At 40.6% G+C, this 23,484-nt stretch overlaps 1 protein-coding gene across 4 annotated transcripts in view; it reads left to right on the top strand.

Moving 5' to 3' along the window:
• The window catches only part of TBX4 (T-box transcription factor 4), a 170,931-nt gene that overhangs the window by 83,524 nt on the left and 63,923 nt on the right, over window positions 1–23,484 (top strand). For all 4 annotated transcript variants that reach the window (XM_044286597.1, XM_044286598.1, XM_044286596.1 and 1 more), the window contains exons 4-5: window positions 21,570–21,689; window positions 22,269–22,416. In XM_044286597.1, the coding sequence (XP_044142532.1) occupies window positions 21,570–21,689; window positions 22,269–22,416 (268 nt within the window). The remainder of the gene's footprint in view (window positions 1–21,569; window positions 21,690–22,268; window positions 22,417–23,484) is intronic.

Here is a 23,484-nt window from a genome sequence, read left to right on the forward strand (position 1 = left end):
CTGGCAGCTGAATCTTCCTAACCTGGGAACTACACCAGTCTCTGTGCATTTCATTTACTAGATGGTGCAGGACTTGTGATAATAATGATGTCATCTTGGCAGCTGCATCTTTCTTTCTTTTAAAAATATTTTTATTGATTTTATAACATGTAGTGAAGCAAAACAGACAATGGTATACAAACCAATATGTATCATGTTCAATAAATGAGTATAAGCATAGAGAGAGATTTGATGCAATAATTATTACAATAGGAGGACAAAGGCAAAAATATCCTAAATGAGAGAGACTACCCGCACACAAGAGTAGGGCTTAAATAAATGGTCAGGGAAAGACTCTCCCATAGTTAGCAACACCAAGACCAGGATATACTCCCATAATGTGTGAGCACCTTTCTAACCTGGGAACTACACAATTCTCTGTGCAGTTCAATTACTAGATGTCACAGGACCTGTGATGATGTCATCACAGGTCTTTTATCTTTCAGAGCCTCTGGAATGCACTCATGACAGGGACTCTGGACATTGGATGTGGAATCTGGTATTGGATGTCATTTGCATACTAAAATGTAAACTTTATTTGGTGATATTTTCCCGCAATGCCCCCATTCGCAGTGAGGAGGCCCTCACGTGACTCAGGGCGGCGGTCACATGATCGCAGGGGCGGGCACATGACCGCTGTTGCCCAGCACCAGAACGCTGAGGCAGCCGGAGGCTGCTAGAATGTATGTGCTGTCGGGAGGGATGAGCTCCCCTGCACAGGGCAGGAGGATGAACACAGGGGGAAGGATCGGTCCAGCTTTGGTGCTGGCTGGGGGCACACAGGCACTCTGGAAGGGGACATTATAATGGAAAAATGAACAAACAAAAATAGAATGAATAAAAAAAAAATTTAATAAATAAATAATTAACAATGATTGGTAAAAACTGGGGGTAAGATGAAAAATATATATGAACTATATGATAAAAAAATAATAATATAATTAAAATATGATAAATTAAATATAAATAATGATCGTGGGGGGGAGAGGGGCATTTTTGAATAATATAAATATATATATATATATATATATATATATATAAATAGAAAAAATGGGCAGCACTCCAGAAAGTAAAAAAGTACAAAAGTCTTTATTTACCCCAGTGGGACATGCGCAACGTTTTGGCTTTAGACAGGAGCCTTTCTCTCCGAATTGGGCCAGTTGCACCCACCAGCTTGCATCAAGGACGGTGCTGCCATTGTTTTTTCTTTATATATATATATATATATATATATATATATGTATGTAAGTAGTATGTAGATATGAATTAAATTAGCATATAATAGTAAAAGGGAAGCTAGGCTAGATCCAGTTTTGGAAGGGATGGTCCGGTACACTGCGGGTGGCCGCTTATTTGTGTGGAGGATAAATGGAAATGGATTAAAGCTAAGTAAGAGTTTGACTAAATGGATAGATAGATGTATATGGCAAAGATGACAAAATACTGACAAAAAAAAATTATAATTTTTTAATATTTTTGAGGAGGGGGATGGGGTTATGGTCAGATTTCATGGAAGTGTGTATTGATCAACAGATTACAAGTTGATTTTGAACGCTTCCTTGAGGCTATGCGGATTTAGGCAGTTCAACTTATATATCCAGAACATTTCTCACCTTCTTAGGGTCTGGATAGTATTGTAACCAGTTGTTTTTGCTTGTTCTATGGGGTTTGGAAAAACCAAAGAAGGAACCTTGATGATGAATTGCGGCATGTTTGGATATACTGTGTTGTAGAAATTTCTTTTTGACGTTGGATCTGTGTTTATTTCATCTATTTCGAAGGGTTTGGATGGTCCGTCCTATATATTGTAAGCCGCAGGGGCAAGTGATTAGATAGATGATATTTGTTGATCTGCAGTCCAGATGGTCTTTGATAGACAAAGATTTGCTATTATGGCTTCAAAAAGAATTTAATAAACAGGCAGAGGTTGGACATGAGCAAACAAATACAATTATAGCACACTATAACAGGAACTAGCAGGGAACTGTGGCTCAGGGAATACTTAAATACCCAGTGGATAGTCATGGACAGGGGAGGATTAGGGTACACTGGCCCTTTAGGGGTTAGGATATGTGTGTGCCATTATGCCATAAGGCAGAGAGGTTGCAGGCTGGAAATGAACAGGCCACATAAACCTGGAGCCAGCAGGATGAACAGAATCAGTGCCCCGACCAGCTGTGCCCGCTGGGAAGAAGCAGGATCAGGCCAGCTGGCACAGACCCTGCAGCTATGACCACCAGGAGCAGGAGAACACTAGCAAGCATGGAATGCCATCATTACATTAGCTCAAATCAGGAGAAGAAATGTATGAAACATATATAGCGAAAGTTCCCCCACCTTCAAAACAAACATTTTATTAGCTAAGGAGTGTAGGCCATGGCAGCAGACATATTGTTAACAGATAGATAATACATTTCATTTATACATTGTATGTAGAAATGTTTCTAACCTCAAAGACCATGGAAACTTATGTAAATCAGGTATTACAATAAATGTAAAGACAGGCATTAAAATATCAGAATGGTTGTTTATTTCCTTTACTATGCACCATATGATCTGAGGAAGGTAACTTGTACCTATATATTCAGTCTACAGGATGTGATTCTTCAAACTCCATTGTAAACATGTGGTAACCAGAAGAAGCTAAGCTCTAACTTAATGGCTGTTCCATCTGGGTTTCTCTGTACAACCTTTAGTGTGGCTCTCTAGATCTCTGGGCCTCCTATGGGGTTTAGCATAGCAGCTCTTTCTATGTGTCCAACTCTGGACCTATTCCTTGGAGAAGGTATCTGCAAGCTGAATGGCATTTTCCGGGATTACTTGGCTTTCTCTTTTTCTCTGAAGTCATTTTATTAGCTTTTATATGAAGGGATTAATACAAGTATTACTCAAGTAGAGCAACAGCCAAAAAGAATGTAAAATTTAACAACAAAATAGCCAATTACAACCTGAATAAAAATATCAGTGGAAGCTTTGTTCTATTCTCCTCGGCACAGGGGATAGGAGAAGTTGTAGAGTTAACATGTTAGCTCTGTCTTGCAAACTCCTAGGAGAATTGTGTTATGTCTGACTGTAGACAATTATTTACTGTGTCCACTCTGCCAACCTCCAATAAACATTATTTTAGGAAAAATATGATGCCTAAATCCTCTGGACTGCACAGTGCTGATCTGTATAAACGCCAAAGCACAGCAATTGTGGTCAGTAATAAAGACAGATGCACAACTGCCAAAGTCCTTCATTTTTGCTGATAGTAGTTTGTATTTAGATAAAAAGGAGTCAAGTTTAACCAAGTGTTTCATGATTTTTATGCTTTCTTATATGTTGCTCCTTGGAACACTGGGGGAGATTTATCAAAAGTCTTGTATTTTGCGCCAGAATATTTTTTCTCCCTCATTTTTATTTTGCACCATATTAATATTTAAATTTTGCTGTGCCTGGATTGTATCTTGATTCGCCCCAGAATTTGTGGCGCACACTTGCTGCACCAAATAGATGAAGTGTATGCAATTCAATTTTCTGTCCAAACTGCAACCCCACTTATTTATCAAAAAGTGCCAACACGGCAATATAACCTGAATACTACAGTCCAGTATAATATACAGTTGCAAGAAAAAGTATGTGAACCCTTTGGAATGATATGGATTTCTGCACAAATTGGTCATAAAATGTGATCTGATCTTAACAATCACAGTGTGCTTAAACTAATAACACACAAAGAATTAAATGTTACCATGTTTTTATTGAACACACCATGTAAACATTCACAGTGCAGGTGGAAAAAGTATGTGAACCCCTAGACCAATGACATCCCCAAGAGCTAATTGGAGTGAGGTGTCAGCCAACTGGAGTCCAATCAATGAGATGAGATTGGAGGTGTTGGTTTCAGCTGCCCTGCCCTAAAAAAAATACACACCAGTTCTGGGTTTGCTTTTCACAAGAAGCATTGTCTGATGTGAATGATGCCTCGCACAAAAGAGCTTTCAGAAGACCTACGAATAAGAATTATTGACTTGCATAAAGCTGGAAAGGGTTATAAAAGTATCTCCAAAAGCCTTGCTGTTCATCAGTCCACGGTAAGACAAATTGTCTATAAATGGAGAAAGTTCAGCACTGCTGCTACTCTCCCTAGGAGTGGCCGTCCTGTAAAGATGACTGCAAGAGTACAGTGCAGACTGCTCAATGAGGTGAAGAAGAATCCTAGAGTGTCAGCTAAAGACTTACAAAAGTCTCTGGCATATGCTAACATCCCTGTTAGCGAATCTACAATACGTAAAACACTAAACAAGAATGGATTTCATGGAAGGATACCACAGAGGAAGCCACTGCTGTCCAAAAAAAACATTGCTCCATGTTTACAGTTTGCACAAGAGCACCTGGATGTTCCACAGCAGTACTGGCAAAATATTCTGTGGACAGATGAAACCAAAGTTGAGTTGTTTGGAAGAAATGCACAACACTATGTGTGGAGAAAAAGAGGCACAGGACACTAACATCAAAACCTTATCCCCACTGTGAAGTATGGTGTTGGGGGCATCATGGTTTGGGGCTGCTTTGCTGCGTCAGGGCCTTGACGGATTGCTATCATCAAAGAGAAAATGAATTCCCAAGTTTATCAAGACATTTTGCAGGAGAACTTAAGGCCATCTGTCCACCAGCTGAAGCTCAACAGAAGATGGGTGTTGCAACAGGACAACGACCCAAAGCATAGAAGTAAATCAACAACAGAATGGCTTAAACAGAAGAAATACACCCTTCTGGAGTGGCCCAGTCTGAGTCCTGACGTCAACCCGATTGAGATGCTGTGGCATGACCTCAAGAAAGCGATTCACACCAGACATCCAGAGAATATTGCTGAACTGAAACAGTTCTGCAAAGAGGAATGGTCAAGAATTACTCCTGACCATTGTGCGCATCTGATCTGCAACTACAGGAAACATTTGGTTGAAGTTATTGCTGCCAAAGGAGGTTCAACCAGTTATTAAATCCAAGGGTTCACATACTTTTTCCACCTGCACTGTGAATGTTTACATGGTGTGTTCAATAAAAACATGGTAACATTTAATTCTTTGTGTGTTATTAGTTTCAGCAGACTGTGATTGTCTATTGTTGTGACTTAGATGAAGATCAGATCACATTTTATGACCAATTTGTGCAGAAATCCAAATCATTCCAAAGGGTTCACATACTTTTTCTTGCAACTGTATCATTTAGCTATAACAGCCTGCCTACATTCAATGCGCTGCCTGTTCTGTTCATGGTGTGCCCTGAGCTGCTGAATGGCAGGAAAAGTCTAAGGTGTATTGGTACACCATAGACTTTTTTCAGGGTGCGGGTGCCCATAAAAGGGGCTCTGAGTGCCGCCTCTGGCACCCATGCCATAGGTTCACCATCACTGATTTACTATATGCTAGACCCAAGTTTGTGACAACTATTGTGAATATGTCTTGTCGCAGTCTTTTTGGTATGTGTTCTGGACAAAACCTATAGGAGCTCCACGGCGGTATAAATACTGGTGTACAGTTCTGATAGTATAAAGCCCTGTGAAACATTGTGTCACAAAGAGGGAGCTTTTGCGGCGCATCTTGTAGCATCTTTCATTCACCACTTTCTAAAACAACATTACCGATTTAGACACATTGAACCATCCAAATCATACATTTGGCCAAACTACAAATTGCACAGGCAAAATATTCTGCCTGAAAATAAATCTTACTATATCTGCCTCAGGGTGTTCTTTGTTTTTTGTTTGTGAATTGGGAATGAAAGGTAAAATACACTCAAGATATTTTTTTTTGTTGTTGTCTAAGACATGCAACACCGTGCACTGGAGGATGCCTATTTGTGCCCAGTGTGACAGAGTATGACTATTTGAGACTAGAGATGAGTGAATTGATACTACATAATTTAATTTCTTACGAATTTCCCCAGATCCTTATTTTCTAGTAAATGCAAAGTTTTTGAAATTTGTTCCACCATCCACCATTTTACATATCAGAAAACAGGGGAAATGAGAAGATGGAGAAGGAGGGACTATACCTGTGATTTAAACTGAGCGTGTTCGACCACCTCAGTGAGGGAGACAAGAAATAAGAATAAAGAAAAGCTATACGGATACATTTTATTGAATAGCTCAGTGGCTAAGCTACATTTTTAATCACATGCAATTACAAAAGTATTCATATCCAGTAGCTGGTTTGAAAAATGTGGAATATGTTTTGTGGCACAACCCCTTTTATTAGGTTATTCAGGCTGTCTCAGGGAGACTGGTAGTGGTAGCCATTTTTTTTTAAGATAATATTTCAAGGTTTCAAAAATGTAGATGATCACAGACACGTGTACTTGAATATCTCCTGCCTTGTAAATTATGTTCCTTACTTGCTGCTACCCTACACAGTATAACAAATTAGTAAATGCTTCCAAAAAAAATGATAATTTTTGGATGGCTTATGTAAAAAGCCATTGCTTTTTAATTTTCTTTAAAATAACACCAATCCTGTTGCTATTCCCCCAAAAGGGATGATTTTTGGACAACTTATTAAAAACAGCAAGCCATTGCTTCTTCCAATACACTGTGTGTGTGTATAAACACCAGCAGCAATCTGCCTCAAAAGGGATGATTTTTGGACTGTTTAATACTTATTTTTATTTTAAAAAGCATAAAAAATATGACAGTGCAGTCTGTTATTAAACAGGCAGTTTGCTTTCACCCACTACCATCTGTTTACCCATATCCATACTATATATGTTTCTGTCTCATTGGCATTACTAATATGTTGGCACTAAAGACCTTGAAAGGGGTTGGATACAGTTCTAGGAGACCTCAGAGTCTGATGGCCAATACAAATTTCAAAAATTTCTAAATCTCTATTTGTGACCCAATGCGCCACAGAGTTATACTCTAACAGAATGTTATATTATATTTTTAGATCACCTTGGACCTGTATGTTTTTTATGCACCAAAATCCTTCGAATAGCTGTTTGAGAAGACACTGCTGCTCCTGTGAGTGCTGTGGACTTCTCTGTACATTTCACAGTGGCTGTGCTTGGTATCACGCTCAGCCCCATTCACTTCTATGTGGCTGAGCTGCTCCTAGGCCACCTGATGAACGTGTCGTCACTGGCCTGGGAAAAGCTGAGAGAATGCCGTGGTGCTACTGCCACAGCCTTCTTGTACAACTGATTGGCAGTGGTGCCGGGTGTCGGACCCCACCTATCACATACTGATGATCTATCCTGAGCATAGGTCATCAGTATTAAAGTCTCAGAAAACCTCTTTAAAGAGGACCTTTCACCACTCCTGACATAGTAATAACAATTCTAGAGAATCTATTCTTATGGCTCTATGTTGTGCCATTCCTTTATAATTTCTACTAGAAGTTATCAATGAATAGCTAGCAGTCTGCAGTAAGGGTACAGAGGGGAGGTAACAAGTTGGGGGAGTGTCCTTGAACAGTCTGAAAATAGCAACACTGATTGGATAGAGTGGGTCTGTGCTGGTACACCCCCCCAACTTGTTACCTCCCCTCTGTACAATTACTGCAGACTGCTAGCAGGTAATTCCTAACTTCTAGTAGAAATAATAAAGTGATGTCACAACATAGAGCCAATGAATAGATGCACCAGAATTATTTCTACATTGTAAATTCATGCAGCTATTAAAACAGACATGTCAGGAGTAGAGAAAGGTCCTCTTTAAAATATTCAGCACAACGAGCCTGCTCCACAAATTCTTAAGCAAATACAGTAAGATTCTAGGTGCACATACATTAAAAGGGTTATCCGAGCCCCCCCCCCCTGTGCCAAGCCCCCTCACACGGAATATATTTACCCTGCTCCCCACTCCCTGCTCCGCTCCTCGTCCCGCTATCGCTGCTTCTCCCCGTGCGCCAATGAAAAGATACGGCGTCAGGGGGAGCAGCCAATGGCAGGTGGGGATGGGGGCGAGCCTCCCTAGCGTCACCCGCAATGCTAGGAAGGCTCATCTCCGTCCCAGCCGTCCATTGGCTGCTCCCCCCGACATCGGATGTTTTCATCGGCGCACAGTGGAGAAGCAGCAGCAGATGTGCAGGGACCAGGATCAGCACAGGGAGCGGGTTAAGTATATTCCATTTGAGGGGCCCGGCATATGGGGGGGGGGGGCAGTTTATAGTTTTGCATAACCCTTTTAATCTATCTCACCCTATCTATCTCATTGTGAAACTTGTATGGCTGGGCTCAGACAATGAGTGAAACCTGCCTCCATGTTTCAGTCAATGTTTCTATTTCTTCAGGGCTGATCATACAAAAGAACTTTTAAAGCCAAGTCCAGGGTACCCTACATCAGCTCCATATGTCAAAGCTTTGGAATACCATTAAAAAACCACTTAGCGTTTATATGAGTATGGCTCCTTTAGCAGTCTGCCTTGGAAGTGTAAGAAAGAAACTAAATAGGCTAAGAAGCTTTGGGGCATAAATCATTATGGCCATATTTGTTATTGATACATCTTTTTCATCACTGTCAAACATGTAGACTAATTTTGGCTTTGAAATCTTTATTACTACAGTTTGAAGAATGAACAATTAATAATACGCTTTCCCAGGCACAGTCTAGTTCGTTTGTCTTTGCATCACATATCGCTTTCCACTGAATGTTTCAAGTTTGATTTACAGATAACAATACATTGATCATGCAAGTTCTCACCTACATAAATAGCACATTGTGGGAACGCACGGCTCTCAGCGCATAAGTAAAGTAAAAGCATTTAGCCATGACCCCCCCCTCCTCTTTTGCCCAATGCAGTTACATACAAAACATCTGGAGTATATGGAAATAGTAAATGAGTCATATGAAGCAAAGAAGTCAACCATCTTGCTTCTTCTGTTTACTAGATAAACAAACACATTAAATGGAAGCATAAACAAATTAAAGGGGCTGTCATAAATATCATAAAATCTTGGCTCTTTGACAATGAATGCACTAAAGTGAGTTTAAGTATTGTAGATTATTTTCTCTGCAGCATTAAGTCTGCAGTCCTTCTTACTTTTTATATAATATATATATTTATTTATACCTGCTGTATACAAAAAATCCTCCTAACTCTTGCACACACTATAAAGAAAAAAACTATATCAACCATGGAGTTTGAGGGTAAGCATCATCAACAGTCAAAACAAAATTTTCTGAAGAAAGTGAATTTACTACTTTTCAGTGTAATCTTAACTTCAACACACTTATTCTACTTTGCCTGCAGTGATCAGATGCTTCCAGAATAAAAGGAGACTTCTTGCTGCTGCAGGAACCCTGTTACCGCCTCATTGACTGCATTATCATCAGGAAATTGTTGGCCATACAGAAATTTCTTCAGGTTCAGGTTCAGAAAGAAAAATGAATTACTGGAAGCCGGATCTGGATTATAGGGTGGATGGTTAAGCTCTATGAAGCCGCAGTCCCTGATAATGGCTTGTGATTTGCTAGACTTGTGACCTGGCACATTGTCATGAAGCAGCAACACATCTGCTGACAACGTCCCACAGCTTTTATCTTTGATTGCCTCATGTAATGCTTTTTTTTGTTGAAGCATAGGTGTGTCCAGTAATTGTTTTGTGTGGCATGCATTCTAGTAATAAAACTCCTTCTGTACCCCCCCCCCCAAAAAAACTGCTTCCAGGATATTTCCAGGTGACTGCTGCACATTAAATTTCTTTGAAGTTAGTGACCCCTTGTGCTTCCATTGCATGGACTCTTGTTTGGTCTCAAGATCATGGTGGTGGACCCATGTTTCATAATCCAGAATAATTTGAGAATAGAAGTCTCCTGGATTTTCTCTAAGCATTTCAAAATTTTCTTGGCTAAATTGCCTGCGACAAGTTTTTTGCTCAGGCATCAACATTCGTGGCACCCACCGGCAAATGACCTTTGACATCAAAATATCAACTGATATATACCTCATATTTGGTGGATGACGTGATGACGTAGACGTAGTACGTCACGCTCTCCTCTCTCCCCTGCTCGGCTGCCTCGCTGTCCTGCTGTTTTGGCGTTTCTATGGCCGCTTCTGTTTCCATGGACCTGGGGGCGACGCTGCTTGGCTAGGTTCGGGTGCTTGATTCCGCTTGCTGCCCGGCGTTGATCGTGTCTTTTGGTCTTCTGGACTGTCTGCCTCGCTTGCTCCTGGCGTTGATTTCGCCTGACTCCGCTTGCTGCCCGGCGGTGATCGTGCCTCCTGGTCTTTTGGACTGTCTGCCTCGCTTGCTCCCGACGTTGACTCCGCCTGACTCCGCCTGCTGCCCGGCGTTGATTGTGTATCCTGGTCTTCTGGACTGTCTGCCTCGCTTGCTTGTCTCCGGGATCCAGCTTGTGGGGAATATCTGGTGCGCAATCGGCTGGTCGGCTTCTTGTATATCTGGGACTGGGACTCTGGACTCCGTGACTGCGGACGTTTCCGCTTCTTTCAGCTTCTTTCAGGTGTTAGCGCTTCTTTCCTCTGTTTTGTGTGCCAACTCTGTGGGATCCTCGCGGACGCCGGAGGGAACGGAAAAGAGCTGGTGAGATTGTTCCTGTTTGCTCCTGCATCTATGTTCCTGCTTGTCTCCCTCGGATCTCCTATGATTTTTTGGTCTTTCCTACTAACTATACTAACTAGTAACGAACTTAAGTAAAAAGAACTAATCTGCACCAAAATATACGTAATCTATTTTTTTACATGGTGTATCTCTAAGAGAGAATAAGAACAAACAGGAAGAGAGAGAAAAAGAGAGAGAAAAAGAGAGAGAAAAAAAGGGGAAAAAGGGGAAAAAAAAAAAAAAAAAAAGGGGAAGGAAGAAATAAAAGAATAATACATAACTATAAAGGAAGAAGAAGGAAGAAGTGATATATAGTGATACACATACAAAAGGAAAGAAGAGGCGGAATAACCGAAAAAAAAAAAAATATATATTTTTACAAAAAAAAAAAATTTTTTACAAAAAAAAAATTAAAATAAAATAAATATATATATATATAGAGTGAGGAACCAGGTATGGCTCCTAAAACCAGCAGGCGCTCGACTGACCTCTCGACCCAGAAATCTGGGTCTAAAACTGCTGAATTAACAAAAATAGATCAGTTTCTGAAGTCTCCGAGGGTTAATACGAGGGGCGCACAAAAGGAACCTGTCATAAAAAAAATTGACGATCCGGAGATGACTGAGTCAGAACCACAAAAAGCCTTTAGATACACCCCAGAAGAAGATGGTATAATGGGGGAAGTTATCCCTAATGACAACTCCTCTCCGCTAGAAGAAATATTGCTAGCGGTCAAACAAAATGGGGATTTAATACAGGCTGTTACAACCCAACTGGGGTTTATCCAAGCTGATGTGGGATTAATAAAAGATGATTTGTCAAAAATGCGAGACAGGGTTAACAACCTCGAGAGCTCCGTTGCCCTGATACAAAATGAATCCAAAAAAATAAATACCGAGGTCTCTACATTCAAATCAGAGTATAATCTTTTGAAAAAAAAGGTTGCGGACCTCGAGGATAGGTCACGAAGATACAACGTGAGAATAATAGGGATTCCAGAGGGTGCGGAAGAGAAGAACCCAACTGAATATATACAGAAATTAATTTTTGAGAAATTTGGGAAAGATGCGTTTTCCTCTTTTTTTATGATTGAAAGAGCTCACCGGGTCCCAGGGGGTAAACCAATTCCAGGGAGACAACCGCGGACATTTCTTGTTAAGTTATTGACCACAGGGGATAAAGACATCCTTTTGAGAAGGGCGAGAGAATGTTCACCGGTTGTACATAACGGGAACAGATTGGCTTTTTTTCCGGATTTTTCTAAAGATATACAAGAAAAGAGACGCACATTTTTGATGGTCAAAAAAAGGCTAAGAGAAAAGGACATTAATTATTCTCTCATATTCCCAGCAAAATTGCGGATTATTTTTAATGATAAAATTTTTTTTTTTGATACTTCGGAAGAAGCCGTGGACTGGCTTGACCGAAATAACTTATGATTTAATTGTCTTATGATCTGGCGGGAATATCAATTGTTACAAGGGGGTTTATCCCCCTTAATTTAATTCTCTTTGCTTCCTAATGAGGGTGGCCGAGTGGGGGGAGTGTGGGAGGGATGGTTATAGGAAAGAAATCTACCACAATACGTGGTGGATTATTTGTATGTGGGGGGGGGGGGTGGGGGCTGGGCTGTGGTGCGTCAAAATGGGTGTGTTTTTCCTCTTCTTTTTCTTTTTGCCCTTTTTTTCTTTTGTATTTTTTTTTTTCTCTTCCAGTTCCTTTTTCCCATTTAGCCGCTGTCGATAATGTTGACTAGAATTATTGCCTGGAATATACGTGGTCTGGGGGATAGAGGAAAGAGACAAGCGATTTCTGACTTGACTCAGGTCCATCTGCCAGCAATAGTATGCTTGTTAGAGACCCATCTCACCGAGGAGACCTCTAGGGTGGTCGACAGGGGATGGGCTGCGCACACTTACCATTCTACTTTCTCTAACTACTCGAGAGGTGTTACTGTCTTGATACATAGACTTATTGATTTTGTCTGTGAGGCATCCTCTGTTGACCAACAGGGGAGATTTGTTTTTTTATACTGTAGGTTAAGGGGGAAGATATGTATTTTGGCCTTTGTCTATATTCCACCGCCATTTTCCTTTTCGGTCCTTAATTCCTTGGTATTGTTTATGGATAAATGGCCAGAGTGTCCAACACTCATTATTGGCGACTTTAACTGTGTTATCGATCCTGTACGTGATAGGGTCTCTACGAATGTCAGGAGTGACAGCCCGGCCCAAGGGTCCCCCCTGGCACGGTTCTGCCTGGAGGCTGGTTTTGAAGATGCTTGGGAATATTTAGGACAGGGGAAGAGGGCTTTTTCATGCTTTAGTAAAGCAGGTAAATCAATGTCCAGAATAGATCTTGCATTGATCAGTAGTAAACATGTGAAATTAATAAAGCGAATGAAATATGAAACGAGGTCAATATCGGATCACTCTCCGTTACTACTTGAATTCTGTTTGTCTCAGGAAGGATATACATCAAAACCCCTTTTTAGACTAAATCCTTACTGGCTATCAGTTATAAAAACACATGAAATAATCCAAAGTGAAATTGGCCGATTTTGGGATAATAATTATGGTTCAGCCAAAAGTCAAGTGGTATGGGATACTTTCAAGGCGTATATGAGGGGATTGATGGTTAGTAATATCGCGAACCTTAGAAAGGAGTATGGGAAAAAACAGAAAAACTTAGAAGAACGTGCTGCACAGGCGACAGAATCCTTTTACATGAATAAGTCGGAGCAAAATAGGGAAAATATGCAAAGAGCCACACAAATATACTCTAATTTTTTACTAGATAAGGCCCAACAGAGCCTTTTCTTTAAAGGGCAAAAATATTTTACAGAGTCGGGGCGACCCGGTAAATTTCTCTCCAGAGTAATTTCAAGTCAACAACCCAAAAAATATATAGACAAGGTTCGATTGATTGATGGTAGGATGGTCACTGGACAGGGCCCGGTGGAGAGGGCCTTTGTTGATTATTTCCTTGATTTGTATAAAGCCGAATCTAACATCACAGATGATAAGATAGATTTTTACCTTGATAGGATCATCTTTCCAACTATTACTGAGACGCAAAAGAAAGCACTTGAACTAGAGGTCTCAATCCAGGAACTTGAGGGAGCTATTAAATTATGCTCAGCTAACTCTACTCCTGGTTCAGATGGACTCCCATATGAATTTTATAGTAAATATAGGGATTGCATCTTCCCGAGATTGTTGGAGGTCTTTTCTGAGTCAATGGAGGATGGGAAGCTCCCAGACTCAATGATGGAGGCTGTAATAATATTAATTCCAAAAAAAGGCAAGGACCCTTTAGATCTAGAATCTTATAGACCAATCTCACTGCTTAATGCAGATGTAAAGCTCCTTGCGAGGGTCCTGGCTACAAGGCTTTCTAGGGTTATTTCTTCTATTGTCCATTCGGACAAGAGTGGCTTTATACAAGATAAGGGCACACATCATAATTTACATCGGCTTTTCTCTAATATTCAGGCCCCTGGGGGGACCACTCGCTCCATCCTGTCGCTGGATGCCTCCAAGGCATTTGACAGGGTGGAGTGGTGCTTCCTCTGGAAAGTTCTGGCAAGGATGGGCTTTGGGGAAAAGTTTATACGTACTCTTAAGTTATTGTATAGATCTCCAAGGGCTAAATTGAGTCTTAATGGAATTTTGAGTAGTAGTATTGATTTAAGAAGAGGCACACGACAGGGTTGCCCACTGTCTCCCTTATTATTTGATATTTATATTGAACCCCTCGCGATGGCCATTAGACAGGATGATCAGGTTAAAGGATTTGGTACGCTAGGAGTACAAGATCGGATCTCCCTATATGCGGATGATGTTCTGTTTTTTATAGACCATACGGAAACCACTCTTCCTAGGATTATTCAAATGGTTAAAGCATTTGGCGAGGTGTCTGGTCTTCTTATAAACTGGACAAAGACCAGCTTGATGCCAATAGATCCCCTGCCACAGAAAGAGGTTCTCGGGACACAGTTGGATATTGTTGACACCTTTCAATACTTGGGCTTGACTATATCACCTCGGGTTGAAAATTTCGTACAACTTAACTTGATTCCCATAGTGGTAAGGACTAGAGCTAAAATAGGGATCTGGTTAAGACTGCCCCTATCCAGAGCCGATCGAGTTTCACTAGTTAAAATGGTGATATTACCACAATTTCTTTATGTCCTCAGGAATACACCTATTTGGATACAAGACAAACATTTTAAACTTATTGAAAAAATAATCAATGATTTAATATGGGGAAGAAAGCGAGTTCGAATAAAGCTGGAATATCTGTATAAATCTATGGAGTGCGGGGGTTTAAATCTTCCTTACTTTAAAGGGTATTTTATTGCAGCCCAGTTATTGAGATGTTATGAATCAGAGAATAGTGCATTGTTGGGGAAATTGGTAACTAGCTATGCCCACAATAATATTTTTACCTTGTTGGAATCTGGTCTATTAAAGAGCTATGAGTGGGGCTATAGAGAGACCATAAAATTACTCCTGAAAGTATGGGCTACAACTAGAACGTGGTTGAAGATCAAGGGTTCACTGACATTCACGCCTCTTTGGCACAATCTGCATTTACAAAGGCTAGATGATATTGCAGCTGATACATTTTGGCAAAAGAATAAAATTTTGTATATTTCACAGATAGTTAAAGATAGAGAAATTAAACCATTTATAGAGATGACACATAGTATAACAAACCTTTCTTGGTTTAGGTATTTTCAATTGCGTTCAGTCCTATCCAGTTTGGATGATAAATTGGTGCTAGATATAGATAATTCATCCTTTTTGAATGACTGGGTAGGGGGTACACTGTCTAGAATAAAAATTTCAAATATATATAAGTTATTACTTAAGGCACGGTTTAGTGACACACAGTCACCAGGACAAAAAGCGTGGGAGGTGGATTGTTTGAATTTACAGGTAGAAGGATGGGAGAATATTTTTGGAAATTTAGTTTCACTATCCCAGAATTTCAACCACGTTCTAATACAATTTTTTATTTGCCATAGATTATATATTACTCCTCTATGGATGAATAAATGTGGATTAAGAGACAAGTCCAATTGTCCCAAATGCGATACTGTAGGAGCAGATTTTCTTCATATGATATGGACTTGTCCAGAACTCACAAACTTCTGGAATACTATAAATAATTGTATTAGGTATAAACTAAAAATACGAATCCCTTTTGAACCACAAGTATTCGTGCTTAATGATCTCTCTAAATTAAATAGTCACAAGTATCAAAAGATCCTCCTGGGCAGGATATTGATGTTGGCCAGAGTGTTGGTTAGTCGAACCTGGTTTGCTCGATATACTCCAGATATAATCACATGGATGAATTTAATTGCTAAGGTAAAAAACTATGAGAAAATTTTGTACAATAAGAGGGGGGCTGAGGAGAAGTGGATTAAGACATGGGGTGGTTGGAGAGTTTGATCAGTTGTGTTTAATTTTCTTAATGATAGAGGACTTATTTTGACGCACCACAGGTAGGGGGGGGGGGGGAGGGGAGGGTTTCTTTAAGGGAATTGGGGTTGGGGGGAAATTGTATTCTTTGTTTTCTATCTGTAATGTTTTGATATACTAACAATAAAAATAATTAAATAAAAAAAAAACTGATATATACCTAATTCATGAGCTATAACAGTGACTTTGACCCAACCATCTTCCAAAATTATCGCCTCCAATGCACATTTCCTCTGAAGATACTTCGACAAGTCGCCCTGAGCTGGGGACATCTTCAATTGATTCCCTACCCTATTAAAACTCCTTGACCCAAAATTTTACTTGGTAGTAGGAAGGGGCATAACCATGATATACAGCAATCATCCTTTCATGGATTTCTTTATTCTTCTTTTGTTCCTTTGAAAGGAATTTAATTATGGAACGAAGATCTAAATCCCTCACTTTCTTTGTAGACCAGCACTGTACTGCACTTGCCATTCTGTCACTCCCAGTGCTTTCATCAAACTGAACTGCTACTGTGTGTGTGTGTGTGGGTGTGGGTGTTGCATTTCCAGATATGACTCAACCTGCTCAGCCAAGCTCAGTTCTCTAACACTGACAGAACATACAGTGGAAACTAACTTATTGAATACTCTTTATGTCATGGATCAGCGGATGTGAACCCACTGTGCCACTGACTGGCTATACTCTGGAGGGGCATGTCCAAGCAACTACCTGGTTTTCACTAGAACCTCAGATGGTGAGGATAGACTTGAGCCATTAAGGTAGTTGCCAGGGGCTACTCCAGAGCAATCCCCGAGTCAGTGGCACCTGGTCCCGGTGGAGGAGATATCTGGGTACGTACTAGAAGTAAAACCGTAGTCAGGCAGGTGGGGTCATTACCAGGAGCAAGGATGAGGAGGGGCGTAGTCAGACAGGCAAAAGGTCAGGGCAGGTGGTACAGGTACAGGTCAGGCAATCCGGATCGGCAACAGGAGAGACAAGGCAAGCAGGCAGGGATCAGAAAATAAGCAGATTCCAGGAACAAAGTATAAATCAGGAGCACACAAGAGTATCCGGAACTAGCACATTGAAGGACCTTGAGCTAACGTATCTGGTAAGAGGACTGAGACACTTAAATACCTGCAGAAGAGTCAGGGTCGGTCAGCGAAGTCTCCTAACCTAACCCACACAGCCCAGGGAGTGATGCACTCCACCCTTAGAGCAGTGTAACATGAAACCAGCCGACCTCATGCTGTGTCTAGGGCTGAGTGGAAGCTGTGAGCGGAATCCTCAAAAGCAATACCACCTACAGACACAGAGCCTGGTCGGGACCGTGGCAATAAGTGGGGGAACAGCGGCGTATAGCTTACGCCTAAAGTACCCCCCTTACGCCTTCTTTTCTTGAGTCCATGACGGGACACAAACCTTTTTATCAGGTCTGGAGCATGAATATTCACCTCAAAAGCAATACCACCTACAGACTCAGAGCCCAGGACTGCAGTGGTGAAATGGGAAGCACCGACCACAGGTCACCACTGAGCAAGGCGCCCGGGTCAGCGGCGATAAGCGGAGGAACAGTGGCATACAGCAGCTGCTGTTACACTTTCTAAAGCATCTGCATTTTCATGTATTAATATTTTTGTATCTGGGGATTATTTCCTTTCCCTGCACCAAACATGTGATGCTTAATATATCCTATATTATGTGTTTTCTTGTAATACATGGACCCTATCATTTTCCCTAAATAAAAGTTATATAGTCTTACAGGGGTTTTCTAGTATTACTATGATTTTTAAAAGATATGTTCATGTAGTTGTTTACCTCATGTGTATCTTCCTTATGCTTTTTTGGACCCTACTGACTCATTTTCACCATGTGAACAAATCAATCTGGCTTGTTTCCATCCTGTATGTTGTACTTCCTGTGTATCCAACCAAACCCATGATGCACTTCTCCTTTCTCTGTCACTGCTTTAGCACCACCCTTAAAAATGTCCAGATAGTTTATAGCTCCTCCTACTCTGGACATAACATCACAGGAAATAAGAAAGAGCTGAATGGACATGGTCTTGTGACCACAGCCCAGAATGTAGGATAGGGGCAATAGAGGTAAAATAAATACATTACAAAATTATAGCTACCTTCATAAATGATTATTTTAAAGGATGTTGACTCAAACCAACTTATTCAAACAGAATTTATCATGTTGGGAATATTTGAAGTCAGTTTTGTTACTTTATACCAGACATTTAACAAATGTTGCATGTTGCTTGAGAACTGTATCTCCTTATCCTTAACCATAACACTTCTGTCTAGAAAACCAACTCCAGTTTTCCTACTCCAACCTCCTACTGAAGTGAGATTGTGACTTTTTTGCAACTTTTGAAAAAAGTCTCAGTGAAAAATCTGTAGTAAAACTCATGAACATAGCTAATCACACTCACTTTCCCACCTATATTTCAACTGGAGTGAGTGGTTCTCCAATGTGTTGAGCCGAAGAGATGAAATTGTAAAAAAGCTGGGACTGGAGCAGTGGTCAAACAGCACTGGTGGGGGTTTGATAAGATGAGTACTCACCATTTGGTATTTTCTGCTCTCTCTAACCGCATTTGTATTTCAAATTATGACAACTACAATACCCCTTTAACCTGTTTTAAACCATATAGCTTTACAGTGTATGTACTATGGCATATAACTATATGGGTCTGTGTGTATTCTTGGACAATATGAGGTTTCCAGAATACATATTGGAGATGATTTTATCAATACAGCCTGCAAAGTTGCCAACAGGCCTGAATTTGCAGGCTACCCCCAGCCCAAAATGGGTAGGGATTCTGTAAGCCCCAACCATATATGGGCAGTCTCAACATGTTTGGGGGTGATCCCAGCGTGGGGCTTACTGGCCCAAAATTTAAAAACCTCCAGTCTGGTGTTCTGGTGCTATGGTCGAAACAGTCTAGGCTTGAGATATATTTACTAAAATGAGGTACAGTTTATGATAAATTTCACTAGTAGCAAAGACAAGTTTTGCTACAGTTCTGGCCTGTCTTGACTGCACTCTACTTCTGTAAAACAAAATTCTGTCTACAGACATTGATAAACAGCTTTCACACCTGCCACCCCCATGCCATATCCCACCTAAAAGATAACACTCTTAGAGTCTTAGATACCATTGGCATGACGCTGAGTTATTCACCTCATGCTATATTAATAAATCTGTATGTTATGCACATATCCTGTTTTCTATACCACACAAACCCTGCAATTTACACTGCAGGTTCTGAGGCAAGTATTATACCACATACTTGGCACATGGTAACATTACAGATGGTAAGAATAATATGTTGCTGTGTCTGGGCTGCAATGTTTTATTATGCAATAGTTTATTTCAGAATCATAATTGGAGGTGCTATAAAAGTTATAGGCAAATTCCTCTGGCAGTATCTAAATGATATGGGGCTATAAGGGGACTGTAGTTTTCATGGGGTGTAGCGACACTTGAAAATATAGGGTCAGCATTTTGACTCAGTATTTGTAAGCCAAAATCAGAAGTAGAAGGTACACAATTTTTTTTTCCAAATACTAACTCAAAATACTGACCAAAATGCTGACTAAAGTACTGCTGCGTAAAAGAGGCCAAATAATGATTTTTGCTTTCCCTCAATGATCTACACCTGCAGAATTGGTGGAGTATTTCTATTCCATTGTAATATGTCCCTGAATCAGAACCTCTTGCTGAATGATATTTCAATGACACAATTCTGCTGAGTGTGATAATTTATTGCTGCCTATGGCTTTACATATTTAAACATAGCCATGTGGGTGATTTTGGTTAATTCTAAAAAATGCCATGCTTTCATAGCATTCAATGTGTAATTTCTGATGCAGAATGTCTCCTAGCACCGGACAGAAAAATGTAGCATGCAATGAAGAGAACAACTAACATGGATTCTGAAATTGATGAAGAATTGAAACAAAAAGTATAACAGAAAGTTTCCTAAAGGCTCACTCACACAGCCGTTGCGGTCTCCAATGCACAGGCAACATGCATGAGGATTTCACAGATGGATACACACCCATTCAACTTGAATGGATCCATGATCCGTCCGTACAGCTGTGGTGCGAAGGCACAGAGAAAAACCCCACGGAATCACTTCGTAGTGCTTCTGTGGGGTTTCGTGCCTCTGTTCCACACCAGACCTTCAGGATTTCAGACCCATTGAAGTGAACGGGTCCGCATCCGTGATGTGGTGCAAACAGCAGGTCAGCAATATTTGGGCCCCAGCCGGGCAACGGCCGTGTGCATGAGCCCTGTTATTTACACAAGATTGGAAAACTGTTTCAAAGGGTTATCTACATTAGAAACTCAATTTTTATTTAGTAAAGTCCACAAGCAATTCCAGGGACCGCACTGATACCAGTACCTTCACAAAGAAAAGAAGCACATGGCGCAAAACCCAAGTGGTAAAGTAAGTGCTTCTTTTCTTTGTGAAGGTACTGGTGCTATGTATTAAAAGTTTCGGTTGGTGGCAAGACGCTGCAGGAGAGGTCCATAGGAGTGGAAAGAGAACAGCTATCTGTTGGATCGAGTGTCGAGTCTGCACTATGTCTTAAACTGCTGGTATCAGCGCGGTCCCTGGAATTGCTTGTGGACTTTACTGTTTTGAGGAGACTGAACCTACTCCTGGATAAGGGTTCCGCTGCTTATTTGTGACTGTACACCAAGCTCTTTTTCTTTTCCATTTTTATTTACCCTATTAGGGAATTATGGAATAATAGAGACAGTGGAGAGTAGCTACAAAGAGTGTCCCTTTCTCTGGAGAACCTCTCCTGGCCTGCATTACAAAGACAACCCAATTGAATGGGCACTGTGTAATGTCTTATTTCCTGTGTGGTGCCACTGCAGGAAAATCGGTATTTACTGCTAGGTTTCTCTAGGGGATCCAGTTTGTAAACTGCTTATTCTCAAGGGACCAATTTAACAAGTATAGTAGGGGTTGTCAAAAGTGCTAAACATTGTGTTGCAGAGCACTTTTTTTTGTATATAATACTGTATAAAACAGCTGGCATTACCTAAAGTCTCCCAATATGAGTGCAGAATCAAAACTATGATATTAAAATCTACACATCCATAAAGATTATGGGTTAATTGCCTACATTCTAATTTACTAACTTTACTATTACTCTGTAATCCTGCAAAAAATGCTATACATCCATAGCAAGTGATTTCCAAAAAAACCTTGGAGGAGATGTAAAAAGACCGGACTAGCTCTTATCTGAATTCTGAAACTGAGGTTAAATGTATGTGCAGCATGCTCCAGCCAGAGGTACAGCTGCTAGACAACATGGGGCATACTGTTCAATAGTTTCAAAAGGTAACCGAGCAGAAAACTTTCATAAATCATTCCTACGTGTTGGTGTTGAGCTTCATGAAGGTGGCACTGGTGATGATATGTGTTTTCTCTGTACTGAGTATGCATTTACTGATATTGAGTTTTTATTTTCTTTGTAGGAGAATGTTCCCAAGTTACAAAGTTAAAGTGACTGGGATGAACCCCAAGACTAAATATATTCTCCTCATTGACATTGTTCCAGCTGATGACCATCGATACAAATTCTGTGATAATAAATGGTGAGAGATTATCTTCATATCATATAAATTATTACCGAAGGACGAGTTATTGTTTCTTTGTAATACAAATGGTCCTTAAGGCTACATGCACACGTGATGTACATTTTTTAATGGCCATCACGCGTCTGTTTTAAGACCAATGGTAGCGGTTATTCATATGGCAGTCTTTTGAATGCCAGTTAAAAACGGACGTCAAAAATGCCAGTTAAAAACGGACGTCAAAAAATTTAACATGTTCTATCGTGTCTGTTTTTCACTCACAGACTGCCCCCATACAATTGAATGGGTCAATATTTACCATAGAGCCGAGGGGTACAACACACTAAGGAAATATTTGGCAATTTCAGTTCGTTACCACCTATCCAACTTCAAAATCTGGCACAGCCCCTTTAAAGGGGGTTGTCCAGGACTGTTCTGATATCAAACTATGTGCTATGTGTGCACCCATTGTTTTTATTAAACATTCTGCTTCATCCACCTGTGCCACAATATGTGGCTGCCATTGTCCAGCTACTCTATGACTGTATGCATACAACACTGTTAACTCTTTAATTTGCTGAAATGGCATTTCATTTGTAGGATGGTGGCTGGTAAAGCCGAGCCTGCAATGCCTGGAAGGTTATACGTCCACCCGGACTCCCCTGCTACTGGAGCTCACTGGATGAGGCAACTGGTGTCATTTCAAAAACTAAAGTTAACCAACAACCATCTTGATCCATTTGGCCATGTAAGATTCCAAATAATTATTTATATTCTATAAAAAGGCAGTTATATGCAAAAATATCTGTTTGATAGTGTTGAATGGACATTGCTGTTTACTCCCAAGTGTTTCATGCAACTGGAACATGCATTTACAGTCACACCATACCATATGACAGTGATGGCGAACCTATGGCATGGGTGCCAGAGGTGGCACTCAGGGCCCTCTCTGTGGCACCCACTTCCTGGAAAACGTCTATGGCATACCAATATGCCTTAGACTTTTCCTGCCATTCATCAGCGCAGGACACACTATGAACAGCACAGGCAGTGCACTGAATCTAGGCAGGTTATTATAGCTAAATGATAACGTACATGGAACATATACTATATTGGACTGTAGTATTCAGGGTAAATTGCTGTGTTGGCACTTCGCGAAAAATATGTGGGCTTTGGGTTAAGAGTTTGGGCACTCAGTCTGGAAAAGGTTCGCCATCACTGCCATATAATATTGATTTCTGCCATTATTCTTCTCTTTGTTGGCAGCATAAGATGCGTCTATACCTAATGAAACATGTTGCTTCTAGTTACCTTTATAACTTTCTATACTGAAAGAACTGCTTATACATGTTATTGTTCTTGCCCACTTTCCAGGTAAAAATGGTTTTCTCATATGAATTGTCCCAACAAAAATGCCTTGGTTATAAAGTAAGGGGTCTGTATGGAGAAATGATACCATTTACCCTTTCAGCTGCTTTACATTGAGCCCTCCTAAATAAATGGGAAGATCGCTGAAGAGTTCAATAAAAACTCAGGCAGCCCTAGTACATGTGCTAAAATAACAAATGAATGGTCATCCCCACTGCTGTTTGTTTGTCTGACTGCAGCGGTGACATTCCGTGCACATAGGTCAACACTGCAGCCAATCATTGGCCTTATCGGTGACCTTTTGTGTACAGCTAAGATCAATGATTGGCTGCACGGTAACCTGTGTGCAAGTAACATCACCGATGCAGCCAGAAAGGATGTCAGTGGCAGGAAGATGGAAGCCGTGCTGGCAAAGCAGTGAACAAAAGGGGTGAACATCCCTTCTTTT

This window comes from Bufo gargarizans, chromosome 3 (genome assembly GCF_014858855.1).
Source record: "Bufo gargarizans isolate SCDJY-AF-19 chromosome 3, ASM1485885v1, whole genome shotgun sequence".
NCBI classification, from domain to species: Eukaryota; Metazoa; Chordata; class Amphibia; order Anura; family Bufonidae; genus Bufo; species Bufo gargarizans.